The sequence below is a fragment of the Colletotrichum siamense genome (assembly GCF_013390195.1).
Source record: "Colletotrichum siamense strain Cg363 chromosome Unknown KSG_Cg363_contig01, whole genome shotgun sequence".
Lineage (NCBI taxonomy): Eukaryota > Fungi > Ascomycota > Sordariomycetes > Glomerellales > Glomerellaceae > Colletotrichum > Colletotrichum siamense.
In genome coordinates, this window is record NW_023501014.1 from 7,746,878 (window position 1) to 7,764,216 (window position 17,339).

At 51.5% G+C, this 17,339-nt stretch overlaps 5 protein-coding genes across 5 annotated transcripts; 2 read left to right on the plus strand and 3 right to left on the minus strand.

Moving 5' to 3' along the window:
* Positions 1-142: 142 nt before the first annotated feature.
* Positions 143-1,111, plus strand: tesB-1 (Acyl-CoA thioesterase 2; the record flags this gene model as incomplete). Its single annotated transcript, XM_036633804.1, has 1 exon — positions 143-1,111. One exon carries the CDS (start codon positions 143-145, stop codon positions 1,109-1,111), a length of 969 nt encoding a protein of 322 aa, XP_036501697.1.
* Positions 1,112-2,602: 1,491 nt separating this feature from the next.
* qutD-18 (Quinate permease) lies at positions 2,603-4,737 on the plus strand (the record flags this gene model as incomplete). Its single annotated transcript, XM_036633805.1, has 4 exons — positions 2,603-2,618; positions 2,727-2,777; positions 3,213-4,006; positions 4,060-4,737. The coding sequence occupies 4 exons, from the start codon at positions 2,603-2,605 to the stop codon at positions 4,735-4,737; spliced, it is 1,539 nt and encodes a 512-aa protein (XP_036501696.1).
* Positions 4,738-4,982: 245 nt separating this feature from the next.
* On the minus strand, positions 4,983-5,415 carry CGCS363_v001957 (Choline transport protein; the record flags this gene model as incomplete). The annotated part of the gene is made up of 3 exons (XM_036633806.1): positions 4,983-4,986; positions 5,052-5,320; positions 5,374-5,415. The coding sequence occupies 3 exons, from the start codon at positions 5,413-5,415 to the stop codon at positions 4,983-4,985; spliced, it is 315 nt and encodes a 104-aa protein (XP_036501695.1).
* Positions 5,416-7,781: 2,366 nt separating this feature from the next.
* On the minus strand, positions 7,782-9,589 carry CGCS363_v001958 (putative peptidoglycan-N-acetylglucosamine deacetylase; the record flags this gene model as incomplete). The annotated part of the gene is made up of 5 exons (XM_036633807.1): positions 7,782-8,619; positions 8,669-8,817; positions 8,868-8,963; positions 9,018-9,255; positions 9,315-9,589. 5 exons carry the CDS (start codon positions 9,587-9,589, stop codon positions 7,782-7,784), a joined length of 1,596 nt encoding a protein of 531 aa, XP_036501694.1.
* A 5,266-nt stretch (positions 9,590-14,855) lies between these two features.
* CHS8-1 (Chitin synthase 8) lies at positions 14,856-16,886 on the minus strand (the record flags this gene model as incomplete). Its single annotated transcript, XM_036633808.1, has 3 exons — positions 14,856-15,080; positions 15,133-16,710; positions 16,758-16,886. The coding sequence occupies 3 exons, from the start codon at positions 16,884-16,886 to the stop codon at positions 14,856-14,858; spliced, it is 1,932 nt and encodes a 643-aa protein (XP_036501693.1).
* Between the last annotated feature and the right edge of the window lie 453 nt (positions 16,887-17,339).

Below are 17,339 nucleotides of genomic sequence, written 5' to 3' on the forward strand. Positions count from 1 at the left end.
AGAACGATTACTGATCATCAAGAAACGATACATTAACCAGCTTTTGGGCTCGTCCGATCAGCTACACTCTAAATTCGGTGAAGGGTGTCATCATTGAAACCATCACTTCAAGTCCCCAACGTGTCAACGAACCTACTCCACCATGGCCACCTTGCAAGAGCAAGTCGCCGCGGACGACCTCGGTTCAGACAGGTTCGCCAGCCGCATTAACCCTGGACGCATGGGCAATGCGCAAAACATTGCCTACGGAGGGTGCACCATCGGGTTCGGCATCTCATCAGCATGCCACACGGTTGAACCCAAGTACCTTCTCTATTCAGTCACCGGCAACTATCTTGGTCCAGCCTTGACGGATCGGAAGCTGAAAAGTACTGTTCGCAGAGTTCGCGACACCAGAACCTTCGCAACAAGACTCATTGAGATCAGCCAGGACCAAGATAATGGAGAGTCGCGACTGTGCATGATCATGCTGGCGGATTTTCAGGTGAAAGAGCAGGCTTCGCTATTGTTGTACTCAGCACCACCATCGAGGTCATATTCTCCGCCAGAAAAGGGTCTTCTCCCGACTGAGGCAGCGGAAAAGCTGGTCAAGGAGGGCGTCGTATCGGAGAAGCTGGGCAAGCTGTACCTCGTTACTTTCGGTCTGAACGCCCGCTTTCTCGAAAGTCGCATGACGCCTGAGGGCGTTGCCCCCAACAATCTCCACGGCGTGGCCAAGAAAGCCCAAACACCCCAAGATGACCTTCCTCTGACTTCCAAGACCACGGCCGATTGGCTTCGGTCTCGTCATCCAATGGAGCGCCTTCAAGACCGGTTCGCCGGCCTAGGCTTCGTCCTAGACGGGGCGCTGTCTTTCATCCCTCTCACACACAACCACATGTTCCTAGACGACGCTGCAGCGTGCTCTAGTCTTGACTTCGCGCTCAGATTCTTCACTGGCGAGATAGATTTGGACAAGTGGCATCTCAGAGAATTGAAAACCATCACAGGACGCGATGGGAGGACCTACACCGAAGCCAGACTTTGGGATCAAGATGGGAACATGGTCGCAAATATGACCCAGCAGTCTATCATGAGGCCTTTGAAGAAGGCGGCCACGGCCTCTCTTTAGATTTTTCCAGTTTATTTGCCAGTACTAGACCTGTGCATACGCGGAATGGGCTTTTGGTCAACAGCGAGCCCACCGAAGGTTACATGGGTTGGCTTGTTTAGAGAGTAACATAGACCTCCGAACGCCCATGTCTCTCTAGACTCCGTATGCTTTTATAGATATACATTTCATAAGTAGAACCAGAATCATTATTTCTTCGCTTTGAAGACCCTTGCCCATGCTTGAACTTTCATCCATCCTAGGAAGGTGAGGCTTGCACTAGATAACGCTTTCAGTTCGTGTTGCTAGCCTTGCTCTTGGAGGTTTCGTATTGCATCGGATACTTCCGGGAAAAAAAAAAAAAAAAAAAACATTTTGTGAAGAATTCGTTTATGAATTTTTATATAACTAGGGATATATAAGAGGTCCCCCTTACTCTAATTACCCCCTATATATCTAGTAAACTACTTTTATTAACTATTACTCTATTAAACTATAGTACTACTTTAAGTTCTATTAATAAGCTCTTTTATTTTAAATAGTTTAATTAGTTTACTTTATAATATTAATTATTAGTTATTTTATTATTTTTAAATATTTTAGTAATATTTTTAAACTTATTAAATATTTTAAAATAAAAATTATTATAACTATATTAGTAAAAGATAATATATATTAATAAGTAATAAAAGAATAATACTTTTTTAAATTTATTATAGTTCTAAAGAAAAAAGTATTTACTTTAAAACTTATAAATATTATTCTTTTTTTCTTTAATAAGTTAAATAAAGTTATTACTACTTTTAAAATAGTAGTTATAAAAGTAGTAAATATAATATTATTTTAGTATTTTAGTATAATAAGTTATAGTAGTATAAAGAGGGAGATATTTATTTCTTAGTAATTTATACTCTCTTTATATACCTTTATAAGTAGCTATAGAGGTTTCTCTATAAACTATTTTAGTCCTTAATTATTCCCTATAAGAGTTATATAGTAGTTAATAAGGTGCGCCTCTAAGTAGCAAACTACAGAAGAAAAGTTAGAAGGGAAGAAAGATTCTAAAAGAATATTCGGTCTACTCTCTGCACTTTTAACACTGATATATAATAAGTAGACTCTTGTGCCGTTGTTCCGTGTTCCCGGAAAGTGACAGATTAATCGAAGCAACCAAATGACGTAGATGAGGATTGCGTTCGGTGTGTGGTCCTGATCCAGTCAGTCGAGATGGCATCTTACACATTACCGATTTCGTTCTTTACTTCCCTCTTCTTGGTTGAAACTCCATAAGCAGACATGATGCCCGCTGTATGTTCGTGCCAATTGGACGTCGCTAGTTGCATTCCTTGCGAATTGCAGTACGAATCTTAGCTGCTAGCCTCCGCCTGGAACGGCCGGGAATATCCAAACTACTATCGTACGACGTTTCGTTCAATGGGTCGACAGGTTCATCTGCGTTCGTCATGAACTTGCCTGCGTTTCTCGTGCTGTCATCGGCGGCAGCCGGCCAGCATGGCGGACAACACATGTAAGCATGTCGGAGCTGTACCGATAGTATTGCCGTCCATCCGAGTGAAAGATTCCAAGCATGATAGCATGAGGCTACAGCAATTCTAAGTCATGCTTTGCCATAAAGGCCTCCTGAGACTCAATGACTCGACCTTCTTTGTCAAAACCACGACCATCGGTAAGAACCGATGTAGCCTGCGGGGCATCATGCCATCGGCGCCGCCCCGAAAGCCAAACCTGGGGACTGAAATTACATGCGGGGTAGTCTGAGTCCGTGAATCCGGGGAAATTGGGGTACGAGGATTTGGCAAGTAAATGACATGCCGTATTATAATAGCTTCCTCCGGGTTGGTTGGATTGGTGTCGCAATTTCGAGCATTCAGGATATTTGCTATCCAATTGCCAGCCGTTACGTTACAATCGACGCTCTCAAAAAATCATCCCTCGCGAAATATGTTTATGGCGTAAAATCATTGCCTCCCGGAATCTTTAACTGGCATCTATTTGTCACAGTTGCTGCATTTGCGCTAGGGGGCTGCCCGAAAGGTTGTAATTCACCACGACCTAGTTTCAAGCTTTGAAGTCTTTTACTAACTAGCCATATCTTTGATAGGATGGGACGAAGGAGCTGCTGCTTCAATTACCGAGCTCGAATCATTCAAACACGCTTATCACCTTGAAGGCTCGAATAGCAAAACAACGATTTCTAACCTCGTCTCGTTCGTCAACATCGGTGCAGGCGTCGGAGCATTTCTGTCCTTCTTCCTCAACGACAAGATTGGACGTCTTTGGTCAATGCGCCTCTATCAGACAATTTATGCTGCCGGGTCTTTGATATCTTGCTTTTCTTACGGAAATCATGGCGTCCTTTACGTCGGACGCATCATTGCCGGACTGGGAATTGGTGCTTGCACGGTTGTGGGCCCAATGTCCATCGCTGAAATGGCCCCAAAGAGCATTCGAGGTCTAATGACCTTATGGTTCAATGTCTGCATGTTGGGAGGCCAGGCACTGGGCATCTTCACAGTGTTTGGCTGCAGCGCCAACATTTCATCGGAGCACAGCCTTCAGTACCAGATTCCCTGGTTCGTTCAGACCTTTGTCCCCGCAATCGCTGTGGGTTTGTCATTCTTTTCAGTTGAGTCGCCGAGGCGGCTCGCCATTCAGGGAAAGCAGAAGGATGCCCTTGACGCTCTGGTGAAGCTCCGTGGTTTACCAGCTGATCACCCATACTTGGAGGAGGAGTATGCCTTGATCGAAACCCACTTGAATGATGAGAACCAGCAGTCTGGGGATCAGGGATATTTGTCTATCATGAAAGAGACTTTTATGGTACGGTCGAATCTCCGCCGGGTGCAGTTGACTATCGTTGCCTATATCCTTGCCCAATTTTCCGGCGCCAACTCGGTAAGTAACCTGATCTTGACTGGCCGACCCCGTTTGCTAATTGGCACCTTCAGGTTACCAACTATCTTCCAACGATCTTCGGTTACATTGGAGTTCAGGGTGCTGGTGCCAAAGTCTACTCTTCGGGCTTATACGCCGTCGCGAAGATGATTTGTTGTCTTGTGGCCTCCCTTGTCTTCGTCGATGTCCTCGGCAGACGAAAGTCTCTCATGATCGGCATCACAATTCAGGCTGCTTGTCACGCCTACCTCAGTGGTTATCTGAAGTACTTTACCAAAGACCCGGACTCTGTGCCGAAAGGCGCATCAGACGCTGCCATCGGCATCATCTACATCCACGCTCTTGGATGGGCTGTGGGACTCTACACTTTACCATACCTGTTCGGTGCGGAGCTTTGGCCTAATCGTATTAGATCGTTTGGCGGTGCGCTGTCGCAAGGATTTCACTGGTTGTTCTATTTCGCCATCACAAAAGCAACGCCGAGCATCCTGAGTAGTATGGACATTTGGGGTGCGTTTTTGTTCTTCGTCGGATGGTGCATCCTTGCCTTCATCTACACGCTCTTCTTCATTCCTGAAACGAGTGGCTTGAGCTTGGATGAAATGGATGCCATTTTCCAGCGACCCATGCACAAGATGCGACAAGCAGCATCTGGAAAGAGTGAGGAGGAGCGGATCGGTAGGCGAGTTTCGGTTGAAAAGGGGGCAGTGGCCCATCTTGAAAGAGACTAGATCAAGAACGAAATGAGCACCACACTATCTCCCCAGTTCGCATCCATCAACATGAAACCTGCGGCGTCATTGGGTCTCAAGCAACGGGGTGTGCACATCTACTGTAGACGCACGCAAATGCCTTCGTCTCGTTGACGCGAGCGTAGCTTTGTCGATGCTTGGCCCACGGAAGACACCCTTTCTCGAAAACACCCACCCTAACCAAGTCAAGAAGAACAACACCGATGCCACAATACTGTAAATCATCAGCTATCAGGCTCCACCAAGAACTATCGACTGCCTTTGGTTCTTCCTGTGCAGATATAGTCACTGACCTGTTGTAATTCATGTTGTAAGGTGTTATTGGATATTCGGTGGGAAGACAGCAGGCGATCACCAGCAACACCGTCCAGATTGTCGATATGAAGTTGACGGCGTAGCCAAATCGTCCCAGGCTGAATGGCCGCTCAGGGAGAAGCTCGTCACGATCCATGAATAGGAGAATGGCCTGTGGGATGACGTAGGATCCGACCAGAAAGATGATAGAAGCGCTCACCATTAGCTCAAATGCCGTCTCTGACCCAACGAACACCAATCCATAGACCTAGTAACTCCTTAGTCTTGGTATCTCTCTGGCGCAAAATGAGTAACTCTTACGATGGAAAATGCCGCCTGTATTATGACAGCGTTGAGAGGCATTCCGAATCTTGGACTTATTTGCTTCCACAAATCGGATCGCGGAAAGCATTCGTCGCGTGCAGCAGACCACAGTGCTCGGGACGACCCCGTTATGATTGCGACCACGCAAGCAAAGAAGCATATTGCGAAGGCGACCATGAGAAGTACGGTTATGACTCGACTCCCTGTTGCTTGATAGTACAGCTGGATCAGGGGGAGTCCACTAGGTGCATTCAGAATCTCATCAATATCCTTGATGACGAACATGCAAGTGCATGCAAACGGAAAAACTGGCATTCAATTAGTAAGAGAAGTATCGTGGCCGAAGGGCTCAGACACTACCTGTTGCCAGTCCGATTATTACTGGGTAAATCTGAGTCCTGTTAGCACACTCTCGCGAGGAGGGAATTGCGAGAATACCCACGATCACTTTGGGGGCAGTAACAGTGGGATTCGGGATTTCCTCTGTCATGTGGACACCGGCATCCGTTCCGAGGAATCCATAGAGATTATTGACGAAGCAAAGCACCCATGCGAGAGACTGACTTTCCCATCCGCTGGATATCGTGTTGTCCGTAAATACCCACCTGGCTGAGTTGTAGTTGGGGTAGCTGCAGAAGAGCATTGTAATAGTTGTTACTACTAGGGTTGCCATGGAAAATACGACTTTCCTCAGCAGTTAGTCGAGAGCTTCAACGTCTCCAAGGGAATCTTGTAGACGTACAGATGAAGCCAGTCAAAGCCGGTAGTTTTCGGGCTCCAACAATGTTGATAGTGGCTCCAAGTACCATGATAGCTACGTAGACAAGATACTTATGCCATGGGTCGATGATGTAGTCGGGATTCATAAACTGCACGATGGATAGGACCATGCCAGAGATGAAGTTACATGTACTTGCGCCTCCAAGCCAAATGCCCAGTACACTTATTACGGCAGTGCTTTCAGGCGAGTTAATAATAGTTCATGCATTTCAGAACGTACTGACTTACGTGTACGAAACGAACGGTCCCCATTTCGGGGGAGACAGGATAAAGGCCCAGTAGTATTGCCCGCCAGCGACGGGGAATGCAGATGTCAACTCAGCCATCCCCAATGATACAATACCAATGAATAAAGCCGCAGGAAAGAGCATGAATATGCTGCCAGCAGATGATCCCTGCTTAATACCATTTCCGATGGCACTGCACAGGACAACCAGTCAGTTACGTTGCTGTAGGATGTCTGGAGAAGCTGAGATTCGAGATGCTTACCTGGCGAAACCATTCCATGTACATATTACAGCATAGGAAAGAGCCAACAGAGAAAATGTAGAGAACTGCCTCGGCATCTCTCGATGATATCCAGATGCCTCCAATTCCGCATCATCGTAGTTGGGCTGGCCATCGATATCTTCAATCGGATGTCGGCCTGATGCGCTAGGTACTGTCACTCGTCCCTCAGCATCCTGGCCAGGTCTCAATCTTGAAGCCGGTTTCATCGCAGCCAGTCGTTCTGACCGAAGTTTACAGGCATGGGGTACCTAGATGCAGCGTCGGACGACTGAGGGAGGTGGTTGAGACTGGGTTTTGTGTCGGCGATGTCGGCCTGACTCAAGGATCCGCTCCCCGCAACGCTAGTAACACTCGCTAATAGCCCGTGACCTACAGCAGTCATCCTAGCAGCGATAAGCATCTTTTTCGCTCTTGCTCACTGAGACAATCGGATACCTTATCAACCCCCAGTCAAACTTTCCAGGAAATGAAATCCAGCCTCGGAACGACAGCTGGCGGCCGGATATCAAGTCCATGATGAAGACCGTACCGGGAACGGCCGGTGCGGCCCCACTCCGGGCGCAGCAATCGGCTAGCACCAGTCGGCCAACTCCCTCGGCCGCGTGAATTATTGGAAGCCGAAAGCCGTGAATGATCATTCGCACGTCGCGGGACCAGCCTGTGTTCACGGTTTCCTCACAAAATGCTGCAAGGCCCGTGTGTTGAAAAAAGGCCGTACTCGGCGTGAGGTATTCGAAGGAGGAAAGGACTTGCGATGTGAGCTGAGTTCGGAGATGTTGTGGCTGCGAGAATCTATTCATCACGTCCATCATGCACAGTGAAAGTCAATGTTTTTTCAATGGCCAAGTGACACGATTTTCTGCGTCCTCATCTTTATAGAATGTATCACAATGCCTTTCATATACCACAGTCTACTTCATCACTGTAGTCAATTAAGCCCTTTTTACAACCACCGACCATACCCTGAACTCCTTCATAAGCCGGAACCTAAGAACTTGTGTTCCATTAAGACATTACACACTAAAAGTAGTCCACATCTCATCAAAATGAGGGGATAGAAGAAGAAGAAGTCATGAGATCAATCAAGCACACATCATGTCGTGCAACTGAATTACTCAGTTGCATGTGCCAAAGGCAGGCTGACACCCCGTGCCGCAGTGGTCCGTAGTGCTTCCACACCAACCATACTGACTACAGCACGTGGCACCAGGCTCCTTGATACAAGTCGTACCGCCCTGGGTCGAACCACAGCGGCCGTTGGTGCTCACCGGCGGAGTACCTGAAGGCCCGTTAGCCGAGCTGGCGGGAGTAGAGGAACTCGCAGGCGTCGATGACGACGGCGGCGCAGAGCTCACACGTACACTCGAAGTTGACGCGCCCGAAATGGCACAGGTGCCGTAGAGGGGCTGGCAGGACGCGCCGCAGTGGTCGGCGGTGTTGCCGCACCAGCCGACGGAGGAACAGCACGTGGCGCCGGGTTCGTTGACGCAGGTCGTGAAGCCGAAGTTGGGGCCGCAGCGGCCGTCTGTGGAAGGCGTGAGGGTTCCTGTGGGAGAAGCGACGGAGGTGGTGAGGGTGGTGGCAGTGGCGCGGGTGGTGGTCGTGCCGGAGCTGGGCGGGGCATCGCCGACGGAGCGGTACCAGTTCTCCTGGGGGTCGCCGAGGCACTCTCCGACAGTGACGGACTTGAAGCCGTTGCGGAAAAGGGACTCGAGCATGTGGTCTGTCAGGTTGTAGACGGACTGGTAGACAGGGTCGTGCTCGATTTGCAGCCACTTGGTGTTGGCGGGGTCCTTGCCTTCCACGTTGTCATCCCAGATGTCCTTGGAGTCCTGGATGAGCTCTGGGCTGTCATGAAGGTAGCCCTCAGTGTCCAGGTTGAAGTAGGTGATGTGGTAGCCAAGGTCATCCAAGTAGCCTTCACAAGTGGCGTCACAGGCGGAGTAAGGGGGTCTATAGATGTCAGCCAGGTCTTCATTGCGGAGAGAAAGCTGTAGCATACCTCATGTAAGTCGGAAAGTAACCCAGCAGGTCGGCGAAAGCGATCTCATTGTAGATCATCTGGTTGCGGAACTTCTCTGCGCTGATGGTGGTGAGTCTCTGGTGGGACCACGTGTGGCTAGCAACCTGGTGGCCTTCGGCGACCATGCGCTGGCAAAAGTCAGTTTACGAATCCATGTTTCTGTAACGAAGTCACTTACTCTGATCAGAGCAGGCCAGTTGGTAGTCGGGTCGTTGATCTTGCCCTTGCCCAGGTTGTTGCCAGTGATGTAGAATGTAGCCTTGGCATTGTACGCCTACACAGAGATCAGCCAAACTCGTTCGTCGCTACCTGCCTGACAAAAACGTACCTTCAGCTTGTCCAGCAGATCCTCGGTGTAGATGTAAGGACCGTCATCAAAACTCAAAGCAATGTCACCGTACTGCTCGCAGTGATAGATGGCCTCGCCGTAAGGCACCGGGCCAACCTTAGTGCGAGCGACGTTGGTCGTGTCCGGCCCGTCTGGGCGGATGTTGGCATCGCATGCCGGGCCGTACTCAATCATGCACGACGGCGCAGAGCAGTAGAGATACCCTTGACCGCACCATCTGCCATACGTTTCAATATCCAAGTCTTGGAAACATCTGGGGGGGTAGACATGACTTACCCTGCGCTGGAACAGCAGTATCCATCATCGCAGACCTGGTTGTCGTAGTCCGGACCGCAGCGACCCACGGACTGACGCGCCTCCAGCTCCGAGGCCGCTGGCGCCAGTTCAGGTTTCGCAGCGCGGCGCTGGATCTGGCGACGGGCCGCGGTGAAGTCCTGCATGGCGCGTCTCCCAGTCATGATCTGGGGCACGGGAAGCCTGTCGCCAGAATCGGCGCCGTGTGCAGCGGCTAAGCCGAGACCAGCCGCGAAAGCGAGGGTGGTGAAATGCATCGTGAAAGTATGTGGGAAGTACAAATTGGTGGTAACGAATGATTTGTCCCCGTGGACACACACAACAGCGCTGAACGAATGGACTATGACAAGGCAGAATTCAGTGAAGAACAGGGCCAGGCCAAATGGGACAAGGTACACAAAAGCAGGAGGTGAATCTACCGAAAACACTGCTTTTGGCAACTAATTACACCGTGGACCGGAAGAATAGCAAAGCGGACCAGACGGCTCGGGGCCGGAAAGTGTGTTTTATAACGGAAGGGCATGTTCATCTGATCGGGTGAGCAAGCTACCTTGGGCATGTAGGTAGTCTCTCGGCTGAAAATGCGACCCTACGCAGGCGGCGTGAGAGATCGGCCGCAGCGTGCTTGGCTCCAGCTCGGAGGGGGGAGTAATTACAGCGAGCAGGTCTCTGCCGGAGAGAAACGCGACGTTCTGTATGCGTGTGTACATTGCTGGTCATCCCCGCATAGCGGTAGATGCCTGTACCGTGGAGCGAACTTCCAATGAGACATGGGTGCTTCGAGGCGGCGGCGGCTCCCCGTTGGTCGGGGCCCTCTGCCGGCAAGTGACTATTTTAGTCACCTCCATCTGATAATACGAGGGCGAACAAGAGAAAAGCAAGGAGCCTGCAACGTGAATAAGATATGGGGATGGTTCTAGCGCAAGTAGCTGAGCAAATCCCCGAATGTCACGGGTCACTGGTGGCTGTCACGAGCAGAACTGGCGGTGATTCAGGACGCCACTGGGTATCTAAGAAGACAGTTCTGACATGGCTTGAAGATGTCAGGAACGTCCTGTGAGTGAGTGGTGGATGTGCCGACTACGGCCACCAATCTTGGCACTCTGGTGCCTGACTGCCTGTGAGATGTGTAATTGGAGGCGGCGCAGGTAATATTGAATCCATACATGACCTTATTGTGCGCTTAACACAAGAGATGGTGTACAGAGAGCCGTCGTTTGAGGTACCAAGGCAAGCCAAGAGAGCCTTCATCGAGCACAGGCTGACTGGACGTAAGCCGACGTGGATCCGCAGACAGGCAGGTCAGCCGTTGTGGAGTCTTGAAGAGCGTCCAAATCGATCGAGGAGTGCGTCAAAAGCAAAAAAGACCAATATGAGAAAACGAGGATGGTTATTGAGGCGACAAGGCTGGGCGTTGGTGCTGATGCCGAGCCCGCGTACAGCATAGTAACGTGCCTTGCAGATCAGCCGAGTAATAATGCTGTGGACAACAATAATGGTATGATGGCCTTTGATTCCTTTGATGGAGCTGCTTGCATATTGTCCTGTTGCCCGGCTGTTGTTGACGCACAGCAGCCTGGGCTATATTGAAGAGGGGCCTCGCTGTGATGTCTCCAGCTTTTTCTCATGTAGGTGAGATGGGGCCAGGATGGGCTGTGGATGATGAGATGCACTCGTTTTTCTGCACTTGGATTAGTGAGGAAACAGGCGTGGGAGGAAGACGAGGTGAGAGGGACGATGGATGGGTGAGTGAGATGGAGACTTGAAAAGTGCTGTGCAGCAGTGAAGCAGCGAGCCGGGGGCGGAGAGCGGGGCAGGGCGATAATTTGTGGGGCGGGTCCGAGCCAGGCTCTTTTCCTCATAAGAGAAAGTGCATAAACAACATGCATCAATTGAGAACATACCCTGGAACCCCTTTTGGCGGCTATTCCCCCGATTATTGCCTCCCGCCCCGGGTCCATGGTCAGCTCACCCCCTTAACATGCTCTACCGAAGGTCAAGCTACTCGCTCCGCGCCTGCCACGTCCCACGAGCGCCCCTGACCTGCCGAAGTATTGACTTGGCAGCGCTCGGTGTGTGTGTTTCCAGGGCCGCTGTATGGCATCTTCAGGCGTCAGATCGCATCTTTCCAGCACTTTTGCTGCTGTTTTTCAGGCCATGTCTGCCGAAAAGATGACCCGGACCAGGGGTTCCTCGCCATCGGCTCACTGTGTCTGGCGAGGGAAGCTTGCCTTACTCGAAGCTTTCTGGCGCTTGCTTGGCAGTCAGCTTTACGTTGGAATGTGACTGTTGCCACGAAACGTGGACGTTTCGCTCGCGCGCGGCTGTGTCTCTGAGCCCGAGTCCTTGTTTTTGTTTTCCTCTTGTCCTGGTTGTGGTTCCTGTGATGTGACGCTTACGGTGGGATTGCAGAGCCCTTTGCCGGCTGGCTCCCTTCAGTTAGCCTCCCATCATGTCGGCAAAGGAACCCCCCGATGCTCGATTGACAGCAACGTCGGCCACCATTCTGGCTCGTCCTTCCAAAAGGACGCCCCAGTTTCGTGCAGACACGGGCTTGCCCAGACTTGAGACACTGGCCAACCGCCAGCCGTTGCAAGGGAGGCTGCTCTCTGAGACCAGTCTGGGTTCGCAATCCGCCGTTCCCACGTTGCCGTCGCGGTCGTTGCTACCAGAGTGGTAACAGCACCTGAAATGGACGATTCCATCACGCCTTCACCGGATCACGAAACTCGACGAGGTGGCAGTTTACCCCCGTGAATTGCCTCTTACAGAAAGAAACAAGAACCTTAACTCCGGGCTCGGTACCCGCTCGTCGGCCTGGGATAGGGTTGGCTCGCTTCGCACAAGTCCCGTCGCTGTGCTGTAACTCGCTGCAACCCGCGCATGTTGCCTCTGGGTTGAGTACGCCCTCTGCGTATGCTGCATCACGGCGCAGCAGCTCGCGCAGGGTGCAGCTCACCGCATTCGGTTGCACATTCGCACAAAAGGGAGAATGAAGGGACCGGGGTTGCATATGTGGTTAGCAACAGTGAGAAAATCGAAAGAAAACTTTTCACTTCATGTTGCCGGCATCATCGCCCGGCGACCTTTTGTTCGACGTCGAGGCTGATGCCAAGGAGCTGAGATGGTATGATATGACGATGGCTGGCAGTATGAGGGGTCTGAGTGCATAATATTGCGCGCTGGCAGCTGCGGAGGCATGTGGCCTAGCCCTTTTGTCTCATGGCGGTTATTCATATCCCATGTCGTGTGTGTTGTGATACCAGAAGTCTTTTTTTTTTTTCCCCAAGACAATTACAAGCCCTGTCATGTGTGAGACATCGTACCGGTCGCTGAGTAAATTGGTGGCTGGAATACGATGAGATGAGGGGTAAAAACGATGAAGACTTCATTTTCTTGCGGAGCGCGGTCTTGGGCCAATTGCCTGGAGGCTTGTCAGACTTGAGCGAATATATCCGGGAATAAACCAATTTAACACTTCCTGCGGATGAGTGGACTTGCAAATGAAGGCAGTCGAGACATCGCGCCAGAATGGCGAGGATGAAGACATCCGAAAGAATGCCACTGGACGGGTGCCTAAGCGCGTAGTGTGTGAGCTGCTCTGTGCTCTTCCCGCGTCTTTTCCTCCACTCCCTGATGGAGCTTTTGTGGGTGCTTTTTTCGTGACATGGAGAGATCGACATTCCGGTCGAGCATGAGTTGCAGGCGGAGGGCGGGAGTGATGGGGCCTTGTCCGGATCACTTCCCCAGGTGGACCTCACTCAAAGCTGTTCAAGGTTGAGACGCGCTCCGCTGGAGCCCAATCCCATCCCTACACATGTGGGCTTTGAAATGTGCGATTAGCCAAGACACTCACCGTTGAAGTTCTCGACCCAGATCTGTGATGAAACGATTGGTCTTTGCCGCGACTCACCGTCGCTGACACAACCACGTGGGTTCTAATGTGAGAGAGTGAGATGTTCTCGCTGAAGGGGGTGCGTAAGTACTTCGGAGATCTCATTCCAACTCACCTGAGCCTCACCACACGGTGGATGGTGTGCGATGCGAAAAGACGCCGGCAGACGACCATCAGTCGGGTACCTTATTCTAGCGCTGGCAGACCTGCCAAGCTGGGCGTGGAAATGAGTCTGGGTTGACGATGATCTTTTCGGGGGCCCATCACGCCTTCGCCGCACTAAATTGTTTCGATTTTCAGCCTTCGGGGCGGGAGCTAGTTAGTTCAGATGGCGCTGATCTTGCGAAAGACGGTAGGGCTTGACGGGATCTGTCTCCTCCCACATCACGGACGTACAACTACGGTTGACGGGTCCACGACGACAAGGTTTCGACGAGGGCACGGAGGCATAGCTTCCTTTTCTTAGCTCCGTGCTAGATGCGATGCGACGAACTACTTTAGCTGGGACCGCAGGGTTGGGTTGCAAAAGCACGCTCAAAAAAGACGTTGACGGGACGCATAATAGCTTCATTTGGGCTGATGGTGCCACCGGCTAAACAAGTTAGTCTGGGTCCAGCTATTAGTTCGAGTGCGACGTACCTTGGAAAGGAATCTCCAAATTTGTCCCTGGAAACAATTTTGCCGTTTCTTATTTTTCGCGATAGCAGCGGGATGGAAGGTTGAGACAGGATAGAGCTATCGGCATGGCGGAGATTCAAGGCGTGCCACACATGTGTCGCAGCGCCGTCTTCGCGGAGACCAACCACCGCATTCCCCGCCGTCGTGACAACGGTGCAAATCAATCATCTCACAAAAACAGACATACACAGCAAGGCAATTGAAAGCATGAAAATGGGTCAACCGTCTGTATGATTTTGGATTTCGTACGTGATACTTGAGAAAGGTATCTATGCCTCATAAGTCATTCATGGAGCCACCAGACCTAAACATTACATTAAGAATGAAAGAAAACAAATGATCGAGAATAAGAATGAAGATCCGACAAGACAAGTCGGAAATATGAAGACAGAATCAAAAGCAGGAAGGAATCGAAGAAGACACAGGGCCCTGCCAGAGCGCAGCCCCGCCATCGCCGTTCGTTTCCGTCCGTCTGTACAAGAGTCCTCCGCTATGTACGAGCTCTCCAAGCCGTATGTGGTGATGCTGTTGGTGGTCGATGGTGATGAAGTGTGTTCCTCCTTCCACAGGTAGCCCGTGTACTGCCATTACCTGGATATATCTGATATCAACTTTTTTCCTCTCCCTTGGTTGTGCGGCTCGCTCGGATCCTCCAATCGCAAGCCATGTCTCACCCTCCCAGTCGTCGCGTTGACGAGTCTAATGTTCCCATTTTCAGCCCTACTAAACAGTCGCAAAAACGCCACCTGAATGATTTCGACAAGTAAAAAGAAATGAGCGAGAAGTGACGAGGCGGCAGAGGCTTGTCCCGATGGGATGGATGGGATTGGGGAAGGCCGTGATTCGGCAGCGACCCGGGCCCCAGGCTCCACCGGGCGGCGGCATGGTCAGCTGAAGCCAGCTCATGATGCCGCCGCACCTGTCGCTGATTGTCGAGACGTGATGCGCATTTAATGAGTGCCGCGACCGCCCTCGGCGTCCGTCTTTTCGTCGTCGCCCTTGATGACCTCGCGAGTCTTGCCCCACTTGAAGTCGTCCGAGTAGACGAGGGAGTAGCCGAGGATGATCATGTTGAGGAAGGGTGAGGTGCAAAGGTGGAAGAAGTACCCGACGAAATACTGCATGCGCTCGAGCATGTTTCTTGGCAGCCAGAAACCGATGCAGAAGGAGTAGATCTGCGACATTGTCAGCCATGAATCAAATCGAAGAGTCGGCAAGGGAACTTACGTATCGGAGGAGCAGCAGAGAGAAAAGCGCCATGAATACTGGATCACGGACGAGCTCGTCACCACGACGGATGAGGATGATGATCAGGGCGATGACGGCGGCCATGATGAATGGGGTGATGAACCAGGTGCAGACGGCGATGATCGACTGGAGACGCTCGATGGGGATGATACCAGGGCGGAAGATCATGACGAACTCGTTGGAGATGGATCCCAGGGCCCAACGCTTGCGCTGAGACAGGAAGACATTCCAGTTCTGGGGCACAATCGTGAAGGCCTTGGCGCGAAGAGCCTGAGCGGTCTGGCGCTGGGGGAACAAGGAGAAGATGATACTGGCGTGGATGGAGTCTTCCGAGTAATTGCCCATGATGTGCTGGGTCATCAGGTCGTTGGGCTTGGGGCAGTATCCGAAGCGCTGGCGAAGGACCTCATCACCAAAGGTAGCCTCGTCAATCTTGATAAGCTGACAGCATCCAGGAAGACAGTTGACCTTGCCGGTGATGCGCGACTGGAACATGCGGCGGAGACCTTGAGTTTGGGAGTACTCGACGGACTGGTACAGCGACCAGAGACCCCAGTTCTTGCCGTCATAGTCAACACAGACGTGGCCACAGACACCGACAAGTTTGGGGTTCTTGCGGATCTCCCTCAACATCTCCCAGATGCAGTATTCATCAAAGACGGTATCGGCGTCCATGCCAACGAGATACTCAATGTTTTCCAGGCCCTGGACGACGAAGGCGTTGCCGACATGCTCGAAGAGGTCGTTGTTGAACATGGTCATGACGTTGACGGAGCGCTTGTGGAAATGGTACAGGAACGAACGGGCAAAGCACAAGCTGTCGCGCTTGCCCTGGTTGTACCGCTTACCAACGAAGAGGTAGGGCAGTCCCTTGTAGTAACCGGTCTGAATCTTTGTGGGCATGAAGAGACCATCGCGAGCGCGGTATCCGTTCTCAAAGAAGCGCGTTGGGCCAGGCTCGAGGATGTCCTGCAGGAGGTACTCTTGGGTGGTCTTCTCCATACCAGGGCCCTTGACGTTGCCGTCGACAACGATGAAAATCATGCGCGGGTGTTCGTCAATGTTCTTCTGCGCTACCAGGGAGTCGAGCGAGCGAGTGAGCTCTTCGTACGTTTCATTGTAGCATGGCAGAAGCATGACCATGCGCTCCGGGGTCTCCGGGACCTTTTCTTTGCGGCGGAAGCACCAAAAGATGGTTTTGAAGAGGAGGTGGCCGACAATGAAGACGATCATGATGAATTGGAGCACCGTGTTGGAGCTGAGCAGGACGATGAAGAAGTAGTGGGCGACATGATAGGTGAACGAGATGTAAATGAGCGCGGCATTGATGCAGAGCAAACCGATGAGAAGGCACCACTTCTGGAACCTCAGCAGAGACTTCGAAACCACCTTGAGCTCTGCATCTGAGTCCCATCTGAGCTTGGCCTCCTCTTGCTGGACGGATGATACGAAGGATGCCGCAGACTCGCCGCCGCGAGACTGCCATGAGCGGTGGCCATTGGATCCAGGTGTACGTTGGCCGAAGGGAAGATCATCAGTGGTGAAGCCCACGACGGACTAAACAATTAGCTTTGCTTATGCAATGTGAAGCTATTGCGACTTACAGAGCCCTGAGACTGGATTCTTGAGGGGTTGAATGGCCTTGGAATGGACAAACTACGGTGGCTGCGAGCCGGTGTCGATGATCCAGAGTGAGCGGAGGGGGCCAGAGGTGGCCGGCTTGCCTCCGCCATGGCAGGCGGAGCTGGCGGGGGAAGAGGAGGAGAGGGAGCTGCCCGTGTCATGATGTTGACTGGGTATACTGATGTGGTTGAAGAGAGATGGTGATCCAAACGAAGGCCTCGAGAACGACGATAGCGGTTGGCTATCAAGTATAGAACGAGGAACGACAGACGACTGGGGGAGTCAGGGATCTAATCAAGATCCTGGCTGGGGCCAACAACAAAACGAATGTGGTGACTGCCGGAGGCAACAGACAAAGTTCCTGCCGAAGAGAGGAAGAGAGTGAAGGGTGAGAAGTGGAGGGGGAATCTATATGCCTGCGGATGGGATGGCAGGAGATGGAAAAAAATAAAAGAGGGCCAGCATGGGGTAAAAGAGGGTAGCATCAGCACGGCGGACCTGGACTTCCTCAACTTGGGTTAGCCTCACGAGGCGGTTGACCCGACCAGCTGTCTGGTTTCTCG